This window comes from Siphateles boraxobius, unplaced genomic scaffold (assembly GCF_051911475.1).
Source record: "Siphateles boraxobius isolate OS27281-9 unplaced genomic scaffold, OSU_SipBor_1 7, whole genome shotgun sequence".
In the NCBI taxonomy this organism is placed as follows: Eukaryota; Metazoa; Chordata; class Actinopteri; order Cypriniformes; family Leuciscidae; genus Siphateles; species Siphateles boraxobius.
Window position 1 is genome coordinate 6,525,219 of NW_027509197.1, and position 12,836 is coordinate 6,538,054.

The 12,836-nt window shown below is 36.8% G+C and overlaps 1 protein-coding gene across 21 annotated transcripts in view; it reads right to left on the reverse strand.

Moving 5' to 3' along the window:
- The window catches only part of mycbp2 (MYC binding protein 2), a 123,504-nt gene that overhangs the window by 89,903 nt on the left and 20,765 nt on the right, over positions 1 to 12,836 (reverse strand). For all 21 annotated transcript variants that reach the window (XM_077215718.1, XM_077215712.1, XM_077215709.1 and 18 more), the window contains exons 3-9: positions 10,775 to 10,990; positions 7,827 to 7,980; positions 7,550 to 7,746; positions 1,408 to 1,650; positions 832 to 903; positions 522 to 618; positions 103 to 176 (exon numbers count right to left, since the gene is read on the reverse strand). In XM_077215718.1, the coding sequence (XP_077071833.1) occupies positions 103 to 176; positions 522 to 618; positions 832 to 903; positions 1,408 to 1,650; positions 7,550 to 7,746; positions 7,827 to 7,980; positions 10,775 to 10,990 (1,053 nt within the window). The remainder of the gene's footprint in view (positions 1 to 102; positions 177 to 521; positions 619 to 831; positions 904 to 1,407; positions 1,651 to 7,549; positions 7,747 to 7,826; positions 7,981 to 10,774; positions 10,991 to 12,836) is intronic.

The window sequence follows — 12,836 nt, forward strand, 5'->3', positions numbered from 1 at the left end:
TTTTGGAACAGCCTGCACTACTCTGATGCCTAAAATGCTACCTACGAAGACAGCTCACTAGGTTTTGGAACAGCAACATCGCCAATAAATAAAACAACTTACATCTTTGCAGGCTGCAATCTGGTTGATAAATTCTCCATCAGTGAATATGATGTTCTGTCCATCTGCTTGTAGACCTGAGAAAGGGAGAGTGAACTTTAAAGAGAAAATTTGAAAGTTTTACAGTTTCAAATTACATCCAAATTACAGGAACATTCTGTTTTAGGCCAGTCATAAACAATCTTTAGAAGGTTTTTTTTTTAATAAACGACTTTGAATAACCACATAATATATCTAGAGCTATATAGAGGCATATAGTTATATAGAAAGCTATTGGCTATTCAAGGGAAAAAAATGAAATCCCTTGGATTTGTCCTGTTCTAATAGGAAACCTGTCAACACAGGAAAGAAAAGTGTGCTTGTCAAGCCATTTATTTGCCCTGCTCTTAGCGATCAATAGCACATAAGAGGGATGTTTGTACCCGGCATTGTGATTGTGCCCTCCTGCTCCAGAGTCTCTGGGTTGATCTTAATGGCTGCCATGCTGTGACTGTTCATGTCTCGATAGAGCAAACAACCCTGTAAAGCAATCCACCACAAGAAACATGCTTTTATAAGGCAGTTCAATGAATGACATGAGGTTCAAGGTTGAAAATGTCATAGTCACGTAATGCTTAAATTAGGAGATCCGATCAAGCTTTCAAACCTGTATCAAGTACTACACATTGATTACATTGGCGTTATATAAGACAGACAATCAGGAAAAACGCTCATAAAACAAGAGGTCAATACCTGGGCGAATCCCAGCCATGACCTTTTCTCTTCGCGGTTCCTTATACGAGATGTGGAGTTGTACACATGGCCCTGCAATCGATAGCCTCTTATTAACACCCGCACAAACACAATGATAAACAACTTGCTGCCTCAGCACAAAACCAGATCCAATTCCTGTCCGATTCTGGAGAAATTTTTTTGTCAAATGTCTCTAACCTATATAAATAGAAAGTAAATGAACACTTACAGCACATAATAACTTATTACTAACTAATTACTAGTGATGCACCAAAATGAAGTTTTCACTTGACAGGAAAATTAAACCGAAAATAAAATTAATTTATATTTATATATATTTATATTCAATTAATTAACTGAATTTCATAATTAACACTCAAATAAAAAACTGAATTCTTTTCAGAAAAAACTGAAAAATATATATATTTTCAGTTGGCAAAATTTTGATGCATCACTATTAACTACTAAATTAATAACAGAACTACTGTATTTAACAGTAATTTAGTCTGAAAATTCGCTTGGCAAAATAACTTTTTATTTCCATTGGGTGATCAGGTAAACATAAGATGTCCTCACCCGCACGGTGCCGCTATACCCTGAGCCTACTTTGTAGAGACCATCCTTGCAGAGCAGGTAGAGGAAGGAACCGTCTGTTTGAAGTAGACAGCGTTCATCTTCATCCATGTTCACCTCCTTCAGAACCCATTTGTTCATCAGTGCGGCCCGCTTAATGCCGTTTCCAAACCATTCCTGGATCTGGATCTTTCCCACCAGCACCGCCTGCACACTCCTTTGTAGTGCGTTCAGGATTGTTGGAACCTTTTTGGTGCACAAATACAATCGGGTCAGATCTTGAACATACAGTTGAGCATTCTTCACTTAATTTGGACAGAATGCTGTACTAAAATACTCTGACAGGGTTTTCCACACCACTTTTGAGCTTGGTCTGAATTGAACATGGAGAAACTAGGCAGCACTCAATAATACAAAGACAATAAATAAACAACATAATCTTTCTTTTATGATTTCCCCACTAGTACATGCAAAAACAAACACAGCGTGACCAGCAGTGTTGGGGAAACAACACTACATCCTACAAAAAAAAAAAAACTACTTGCGTTACTTTGTTGCTTTTTATGGAAAGTATGGTACGTATGTTACACTTTACTTTTTCGTCACTTTTTCTCACTTGGGCTGGGCTTGTTTGTTTGTTTATATTTTTGGTAAATGTAAAGGCCCTTTCACACCAAAAGTGAAATGAAACGGCCTCAGGCTAAATGCAAATTCACGACGGCGCAGCTTAAAGGGACATTGTGTAGGAATTTCTCCCATCTAGCGGTGAAATTGTATTTTGCATTCAAACAAATTGTGCTCTCCAGCGCCTCACTTTTTCAAATCCGTGTTGCATCTACGTTAGCTGTTATGTGCCAAAAAGCTATGCCAGGATGTCGTCTAATAGCACTTCGTCGAAACGAACGAAAATGCTTCGTGGAAACGCGTTGGCCTAGTACTTTTTGACCCTCTCTGCTATTATAGTTTTTATTATAGCTGGCGGAACGACATGGAAGCCTCCGTGGACCTACCCGTCAGATGTATATAAAGATAATAAATTATTTCAGTCAGATCATTGGCAGAGGTATTTGTACACCATTGAGGACATATTTATGAATAAAAATATTGATTTTAGATAATAAAATACCTAAAAAAAAACTACACATTGTCCCTTTAAACAAACCTTTCAGCTGTACTGACATTCTAGAATACAAATGAATGGGACGTAATATGAAGAACGTTCTACACTTACTTCAGACATGAAAACAAACAAATTAAACACAAATGTGTTGTTTATCTAAAGTCATTTTGCTTATGGTTGAATTAGATACTCAAAGGTCAGCAGCCAATACATTAGTTAAGAAAGTGAGATTAAATACATAAAGTATATTTGTGTAATTTAACATTTAATTTTTGCAGGTTTGCCTAATATTCTAAGTTTGCTAAACACTGTTTTGAATCATTTTGAGGGCTACTGAATTTGTTTTTGAGCAAGTGAGATGAGTAAATGCCCGCTCACATTTAGCCTAGACATACAATAAGCATCATGTTTTCACAGCGCACACAACACCACAACACAGGAGCGGTGTCAGTCAATAAATGGGAAAACAAAGTAACTTGTGTTACTTAATTGAAAAAGTAAAAGTTGTCAATTTAAAAGTAATAAATTACTTTACCAGTTACTTGAGAGAAAAGTAATCTGACTACGTAACTCGCGTTACGCCCAACACTGGTAACCAGCAGTTCAATTAGTTATTTTTGAAAAAAGAAATGAATGACAGTTGACAGAAAAAAAGAAAGGGAAAGAGAGAATCACTCATTGCTTTTGAGTGACATTTTTGAATAGCTTTAATAAGGATGATTCTATATTTAATGAATACAGTAAAGATTTCTTAAATACTACTGTTAGAACTACCGGTTTACATGTCTTTAATCATGTTTGAAATATATATATTAGATAGGCTAGTTAGTTTTTGCTGTGGTATCAAAATTGAAATCAAGAATTGTGAAATTTCCCTGGTAGCATATCTAAAAATGTTGGTGTCTAATTAGAATGCAAGAATACATGGGTCAAAAAAAACAATGAAAACATCACAACAATGACATTTTTTGTGAAGGATTCAATGAAAATGTTGGCAGGGCAAGGAAAAAATCTGAACCACTAGCTCAAGTGAAAAGAAAAATTGTGGAATCAATCAAAATAATGTGTCCTTTGTTTGAATCAGTCTAATGACTCACTAACTGGCTGAATCAGACTGAAATGACTCACTCACTGAAGTTTTGTTTCGAAATGAAAGAGAACTGCCACTGTTATTGTTCTAATTTAAAGCTTGTGAGACTTAAAAGCGTGTAGTTACTGACTGGTGTTCATGTGAGTATGTGGAGTTACATCCCTACCAAACCTCTCTGCACCACTTGACCTTTACCAGTCCATTCACAAAGCCCTCCTTCATCTATCTCACATCATATCCCCAGGACACATTATTTCCCCCGTTTAATATTTATGTTGATCTTTCTTTAACATAAACCACTGTGTCCGTCTTCACCCCACCACAGAGTTCCGCTGGAGGTAGTAAGGAGGTACTATGATGAATGATAATACACAGGACAGAGAGGTTTATTGATATACTAAAACATCAATGTTATTGCTTTAGATGCTCTACAGTCAATTCAATAATGACATTTAGTTTTATTGCACTACACTTCTCTGTTCTTTACAAAAGACTCATGTCTTATATTAGGACAGGGTATTGCCAGCCAACTTACAATGCATGCATTATTTCTATAATTATTTTAGACTATCCATGTCAGTAAATCGATTCCAATCCCAGATTCAACTATATATTCATGGAAATCCCTGTTTCTTTAGTAAATATTGATGTTTGCTACTATGTAATGTTATATTGGAGCATATAAATGAAAATTATTAAGTATTGTTTGTTCCTAAAGTCTATTTAATGAAAAAAAGTGTTTTTTAAAGATACATTTTCATTGTATATTGAATCTACTGGGCAACAAAGGCTGTTTGGTTGAAAGGATGGGGTTTAATACATAAATATGTGTAAATAATTATTTTTTAAAAGTAATAAATAAAATATTTTAAGCCATTTCATAGCAAATACATATGAAAAACAATCCAGCTCTAAAAAGCACTTGATCAGAATATACACAACAGCCTATGCTTGTTTTTCACTTTCATTCTGAATCACTTCAAGTTGGACTTGTGCACTGTGAACTGACAGAGACGGATCAGATATCACACTTTACACAAGCTATGTAAGTTACTCATGCTCCAATTAGGTTGTAGTTACCTTGGCAACAACAAATGAACAGTTTCTCTGATGTCTAAATCAGTGTGTGATATTGTCAGAGAGCATTAAGACATTTAAATAAGTAAAAAAATGGCATATCATGCAGACAGCGGAGGACTGAGGAGGAGTAATTGGCTGAGGGAATTTATTAATATAATAAAGACGGGAAATCGGAGGGATTTGACATTTTCAGGCAATCCGATTGTTGACTTCCAAATGCAGTTGCAGTTATGGCTATCGCATACTGAGAGATGAGCGGTAATATGCAGCAGCTTTTTATGCAGTCTAAAATCTCAACCTCACTTACCAAGCAAAAAATCCACTAAACTGTTTAAAACAAAACTGACTGAAATAATCAGTAACATTGTTAAAAATAAACTAAAAATAAAAGTAAAGTACTCTTCTTAAGTGTGGATCCTTAACCCTCTGGGGTCCTTCATTTCAGGGTCACACTCAGGGTCTTCGGGACCAAATGGTCCTGAAGGGTTTGATTCATATTTATTAAAAGAAAATCATTTTTTTTTTTTTACTTGTTTTTTATAATATTTTTTCTTTTCTTTTTTGGTGTTTTGAGATAATTTAAGATTTATAATTAATATTTATGCAATAAATATGACCCATTTTCCCCCCATTGAATATAATAGAAAATAAAAAAATAAAAAAATATTTTTTTTTATTTTTTTTAAAGCTGTATTTCATTTTAGAGTCAAGCCTAGACCTCATAAAAGCAATTTTTGAAATTAGATGGATGCCATCTGGTGGACAAACTGAGCATTTTAAAAATGCAAAACCCATATGTAATCTGAATTTATTCGTTTGTTTATGTATAAAAGTGTGTTTGTGTGTGTGTGTGTGTGGATGCGTCTGTTTTGCACTCTTGATGTTTTATAGATTCACCCCCTCACTGTTGTGTGCTTTTTTTCTGGATCGTGGCTGATTTGTAGATTGTACGCACAAAAAAACTCTGTATTGTCACATTTTTGCCAATTTCCCATTCATTTCCTATGGCGGGACCATTTGGTCCCGAAGGCCCTGAGTGTGACCATTTTTTTTACAACCACTATTCAAATCCTGTCCCCAATTTTTTGGGGTGTTCATATACCAAGTACCAACAAAGTCACCAAATTTCGGACCATTCCGATGAAGCTATGATTTTACAAATTTTTTCATTTAAATTCTTCGGGACCATTTGGTCCGAAGAACCCCAGAGGGGAAAGGATGCAGACTAGGGGTGTCCATGGTTAACCGATTAACCGATTAACCGATTAACCGTTAAAAATTGCGTAACCGAGTGAAACATTTTGCTCGGTTAAGTGGCGTCAATGGCGTGCATTGAATTTAGTTGTAATACATTTTTGCACCGCCAGAGCGCTCCCAGACATTTGAATTGTCCACAAGAAGTTCACTTTTCATAATTTTAAGGCCGTAAATAGGCTTTCATTTCTCAAATAGTGTAATGTCTTAATTTTAGTTTGAATAGGTCTTAAATTAAGGAAAGACGAGGTGTATTCACCTTGCTGAGGGGGATGTGATCAAAGCCTTGTGGAGCGAAAGCACGTTCCTCTCTCCACTCTAGCATTCTGTAATCACTTCGCTAACAGTCCACTCCTGGTTTTCAATTCCCGCTCACAGAAAAAAACTAACATGTAAAAAGACCGCTTACAAGTAAACAATTTTTTAATAGTTGGTTGGGATGAGTAGCCTAACTGAGTAGCCTATTTAATTGGAATATCAAATAGGTTGTGCGATTATTTAAAAAAAATCTCCATCTCCATGTTTTCGGTGCTGGCGCGTTCATGTAATGTAGCCTGGGTTGCGCTGCCAATAACCTAAAAGCTGTCAAAAAGAACAGGCAAAAGTAATGATTATGAATATGTCAAATATAGCAAGGAGACATTTTAATTGTTTGCAGGCTCACTCAGCTGGAAAGATGAAGTTGACAATGCCGATTCGCGATCTTCGCAGTGAACACGCCAGAGAGAAATGCACTTTTCATACGGATTACATAAGCAGAGAGCAGTCTGTTTTCTTTCGTTTTGAATTGTTGTGTTTAAAAGTAGACATTTCAATATAGATTTATTTCTCAGGTCTGTGAGACAAGTAGGCTACCTTATAGCCTACGCTGAGTTTCGGAATTCGTTTATGAGATGAGCTCCAGTTCACGCGCCGGCGGCTCCGTATTATCTAATGTCTGCTATATTTACTTCTTATTTCCAGGTAATTGGTTGATGAAACATTGATTAAAATTAAGATACAATTAATACAAAACGAAATTCACTTTAAAGAAAGGCTTTGTGCATTCTGTTTGAGGTCTCAGTGAAAGTTTTAGTGCCGCTTCCAGAACTGCCACGTCCCATTGTTTGTTCCATATAAATGCGAACACGAAAAATTAAATAAAATGAATATTTTATGTTCTGGGGAGAACTGGCCCTTCTTCATTCGGCAGTAGTACTTTTGGTTTGTGCAGTGTAATTCACAGAATTAGGTAGCCTAAAACAATATTTTGCCACCTAAAAGTTAAAGATGTTTTGTGCAGTTATTAAAGGTGTTAAAAATGAACTACCCCTTTCTCGTGTGTCTCTATCTCGGGGTTGCGGCGCGTAGACTATGGTTAACCGAGTATTAACCGCTAAGGGCCTCGGTTAACGGTTAATGAAAAACTTGAAAACGTGCAGCCCTAATGCAGACCAATAGTTGCTACAGACAGCCAGAAAAAATAAATAAAATAAACCGATGTACAGACCTCACCACATTTTTAGCAGCATTTACTCTCGTCTTCAGTGCCACATGACCTTTCAGAAATCATTCTAATACACTGATTTGATGCTCAATGCAATATCAATACTTTCCCTCACCTGGATGGTCTGGCATGCATGACTGCCATTGTTGGTGAGGATGGCAGACACAGCCTGGAGGGTTTTGCCAGTGTCTCCCCAGGCCACCACAAGGCTGAAGAGGCAGGCACAGGATAACGCAGTGAGGGTCTGACCGGTGGGATCATTCATCCCTGTGCTCCGCACCGTTGTCTCCAGCAGAAGATGGAAGAGAGACTCTGCAGGTCCAACAGTGGTTTCATGATTGAAATATACAGATTCACTTACCATTTTATATGATGAGGAGAAACCATCTTACCCAGCACATCTGGAGGTTCAGTCTGAAAGCTCTCCGGCTGTTGTCCCTGGAGCATATCTAGAAGGGCCTGAAGGCTCCGTAAGCACAGTGACGGGTGCGAGAAACGAGTCTCCTTGATGAGCTCAAACACTCCACATAGCCCAATACCAATGATCTGAGGAGCAGAAGAACATAGCTGTGAATCCAAATATTATTCCCAGTGCACACAGATTTACCAGATCACTGAGTGCACTGCTGGTTACAGTATAACTTATTTTTCATTCATATTTTAGCAATTTCTTTATTTGTGAAAAATGCTATATTAGGATTACAGAAATAAAGTTGCATATTAATTTTCAAATGATTTATTTCTAATATATTAAATATGATGCAATTAAGTATTTTTAATATCTTTAAATTAAATAGTGTTATATCATATAATTCAGCTTTATATCGGCCACCCTGCTCTCTAACATATCAGCATCAGCCTTAAAAAAAAATCAATATCGATCAACCACTAGCAATGCTTGACATTAACTTTTTTGCTCACCAGCCACTGTAACTAGTGGTTTTCCAAAGTTTCTAGCAAACTCAGCATTTTCTCTGGCCACATTTTTGACATCGATACCATGGAGAAAACTGCCAAATAGGTATTAACTCATAACTTGTATTAACTTGGCAGCAGGTATATTAGGCTGCTGTCACTTAAGACCTGACGCATGGATCCATTATACTGTTTTCTTTCTTTAACTGTTTAGGTTCACTTAAAGGCCAGGACACACCAAGCCGACACAGATGTTCAGTTTAGCGAATGATTGCATGAGAACACAAGCGAAAGACAGCGCAGACAGAAGGCTGATCTAATGTTATCCTACCCAAGCATTCCAAAACACGAATATTTTTATAACATGAGCCTCATTAAATGAAGAAAGTTCTCAACATCACTGAGATTAAAAATGCCAAGCAAGTGCTGCTTTGATTAGGTTTCATATATCTGCGTATATCGTTGTTACAGTTTCTCCTTTTGAATGACGAATATAGACTATTGATACCTGCTGATATAGACAGTTAATTCCTTACACGCAGGCGCAGAACGCACATGCTAGTTTGCAGTCGGCTGTGTTAGTAGCATGTGCTGTGTTCAGCTTTTTAATCCAGAGACGCAGCCGACGCAAGGCGACAACACTGTCGGTTTCCGTCGCCGCTAGTTCTTTGAAGTCGGCTTGCTTGCTTGCATTTTGGGTGCGAGTACAAAATCTGCTGGAATGTGTAAAATAATGCACAATACACGGAATCCCACAATGAAATTCAAGCCCTGTAACAGCAACAATATTCATCCGGAGGAAATGAAGCGAGTGAGTGAGGGAAGACGTGTTTGTGTGTCAACTCACTGTCAGAGAGATGAGAGAGTGAGAAAGCGCAGCTTGGTATAGTGTATCTGTTCTGCGGAGAATTAGTATTGGAAGCATTCAGATATTTCAGTATAAAGTTTTTTTTAAATCAATATTATTTTTTACAACACTACATTGCACTTAGTTATTTTGAAAACTATATATATTATGTATAAAATTGAACCCGCCAAAGTGGCCATTAGGAGTAGCTGTGTTACACCACTGCTGAAATAGACTCGCATTTGACAAGCCCTGACCACTAGTACTTTTACTGCTATAAGTCCATCATGCTCTCTCTGTAGGAACATTAGGTCAAGTAATACTGATTCCAGCAAAAAGGGAAAAAATGATCATGTGGATTATTCAGTATAAAACCATCAACACGCAACAGAAAAGGCCATATTTGAATTCAATGACAGGAAAAATCTATTACTAAAGCAACAATGTTGTGCTGTGAAGAGCATTATGTTGTTTACTTTGACTGAAAAAGAATAAACAACTGGTTGTCCATGTGTTCGTTGTTAAACTGACTTTTAATACAGTGTTGCCGTTTCACCTAATGGGTTTTATGGGAGAACCAGCATGTAGAACATTAGGATCACATGAGAATGAAGTAAGTTTGACTATGCCTCTTTTATCTAAAAATGTAGTTAAGATATGGACCTTGCTGTTTATCTTCAGTGACTGTATTGCAGCTGTGAACATCTACCAGCATATTTTAATGAAGGAATCTTTGGGAAATTTCTTTGTGGAAACAGTTTGTTTCTAAAAGTGCTTCCTTCTTGTTATAAGACACTATGTTGGGCTATCATAGCAAAAGGCCTGCACTGGTTCATCTTTCAAGGTCATCATCTAAAAAAGGAATTTGTGCTTTGTCCTAGGACATCTGAGAGAAATAAATAAAAATATTATCCCGTGTAGCATCTCTCAAGGTTTGGATATTAAATAAGCCCTCCATCTAAACTCTATGAATAAATATGATAAAAACTCTATGAATAAATATTTGATAATCTGTAGTTAAAGAACAGATTTTTGTGGTATGATTTAAAAAAAAAATTGTAGTGCAGCATTTTGTTTATTATATAGTAGTACTTGCTTATATTAGTGTTCCCATCATGCATTAAAATATACTTGAAAGAGTATTGCATAGTAAACTTCAAAATGAGTAAGTAGAAATTACTCAAACTCTAACTTGCCAAGTTAAATTTACATATTCTCTTTGCTACAGTCATTTGCAGCACAGAAATATGAGGCATCTTCTAGACATGTACAACACCAACCAACTACATTGTTTGAGGGCGGGTCAAAGGTAAGCAGCAAAATGATGCTGTCTGCTAACACTATAGCTGGATGCAAATGGCGTGACGCAACAAAAGCAAATAGAGCCTGTAACGACCACCAAAGAATCTCAAATGTTTAGAACATAGCAGTTTATTCTTATGACATATAACTGCAGTTATCATAAAAAGAAACAAAAAGGCATAAACGGATAAACAAAAAAAATATGCTTAATCATGAACGATAGAACTAAACCACTTGATTGGGCTTCGTATATGCATTGATGTCACTCTCACTGACCTTCGGCAGTTTGACGGCGGGTTCGCGATACTCCTCCTCTTCCTCACTGTCTGAGTCGCCGCTCTGCACAGAGCTCCGGGAGGCCAGGGCCAAAACGGCTTCCTTCTGCTGCCAGTCCAGCACGCTGTGCCGTACATTACAGTAGACGTTGAACGCAGAGGGGTTGCTGTGGAGTTTGATGTCAGGCACTGGAAAGGCCCCATCCAGAGTTTCTGTCTGCCAGACAATAAAAATACATAAAGAATTAGGAGCAATACATAAGAGGAGGGAGGAAGGGAGAAATATTGTGAGACAGTAGGTTATGATGCATGTACTACTACAGGCCTTGGGGAACACAGTACTTCAGTGATTTTTATAAGGCAATGAGAAATGCTACTGTTTGTAGATCTATATTTATATATACATACACAAAATAAAACAAAAACACCACACCTTCATTATCAGCGGACCTACGTAATACTGATTACTGTATTACAATCAAAGTATTTTATGTATTAGGGGTAGCCTGCATTACCAAAGACTTCACATCATTTACAAGTAATTTTACAATATTGTATATTAAATGCATAGGCCTATACAATATTACTATACAATAAATTCTAAATATTTATATATATAAAATATTTAATATGACGATATGACTGAGTTTGCATGCTTCAGATGAGTGCACACTCACAATCTTCTCACAGCGCAGTTCTCATTCGTGTCTTCTGGCTTTTAAATGTTTAAATTGGCAAAGCTTAAATGATTTTAGTTTAAACAGATAGCAACAACAGTCTCACCTGCATTGTTGCGCGATTTACACCCGGGTGTTGAACAGCGTAAATGACTGGTCATATTCATTCGTCATTTTATCATCACTGTTGTAATGTATTGGGAATGGGAACCCAGAATGCGAAACATGCATTAGGAGAACTTCGTCTGTCTGTCTTACACGTTGTTATTTTCAATAAACCATATTATAGATGCGTTGTGAGATTTAAGAACCGTGAGCCCCACCGTGGGTGGAGAATGGTACGGTTTGATTTTTTATCGAGAACCGTTACACCCAACACCTCTATTGAAAAAGCAGTAAAAAAGCCAATATACACACACATTCTCTAACCTCACTTAAATATGTTTTAGTGTGTCAATTTGTTGCAGACAATGTAATTTTCTCTTCAAAATAGTGAATAACAACACATGTTGAGATATTTCTTCATTGCTTTCACTTATAATAACGCAAAGTAGTTCTGATCACTGATAATCGCATGGATACCGTAGTATAGACAAAACAGCAAAACTGTACAGCATATACCATATATATATATATATATATATATATATATATATATATATATATATAAAAAGGCTACACACCATATTATCCATCCCTAAAATACAGCTAACGTTTTTGTCCCATTCATCAATACATCCCCTGATAGGCTTAACTCATAAATTTGTCTTCATTTTTGTCTGCCGATAACAAAGGATGATGTAATGCAGAGAAGGTCATTCATTTTAGGCGGACACCAAATATAAGTCTACCCCCCTGTGTTTGGCCAATGACATCAGACATCAAGTCAGTAGGAAGCCACACCTTTATGACCCATGCCTAGTACCCCAATACAGTTCCAAGGGCTGTGTGATTAATCGTAATTCATTTTTCAATTTGATTTTGGCTTCCAACTATTCTAAAAACAAGATAAATCAATGCAAAACTATGATTGCGCCAGTACCATTATATCCCATGCAGTGAGTGTATCTTCCTTTCCTTCACAGCGGTGCACTTTTGTTCCTCCCTAAAAGCCCAAACTTGACACCCAAATATAAAGTGTTGTAAAATAGAGTCTACTGTGTGACGTGCTTGTTATTAAACAGTGTTATTAAAAGCGCATTAAGCTGAGAAAAGAGATAGTTCCTAGGAGGCCCCCTGATCGTGCTCCGAGACAGGGATAGAACGAGAATAAGCAAAGTATACTGTGGGCTTCAGATATGTGCCTAAACGGTCTGAAAATAGCCTAGACAAAAATATGTCGAAATGCCTTTTTGGTAAGTATCCTCGTAAACACAGTCGGTTATG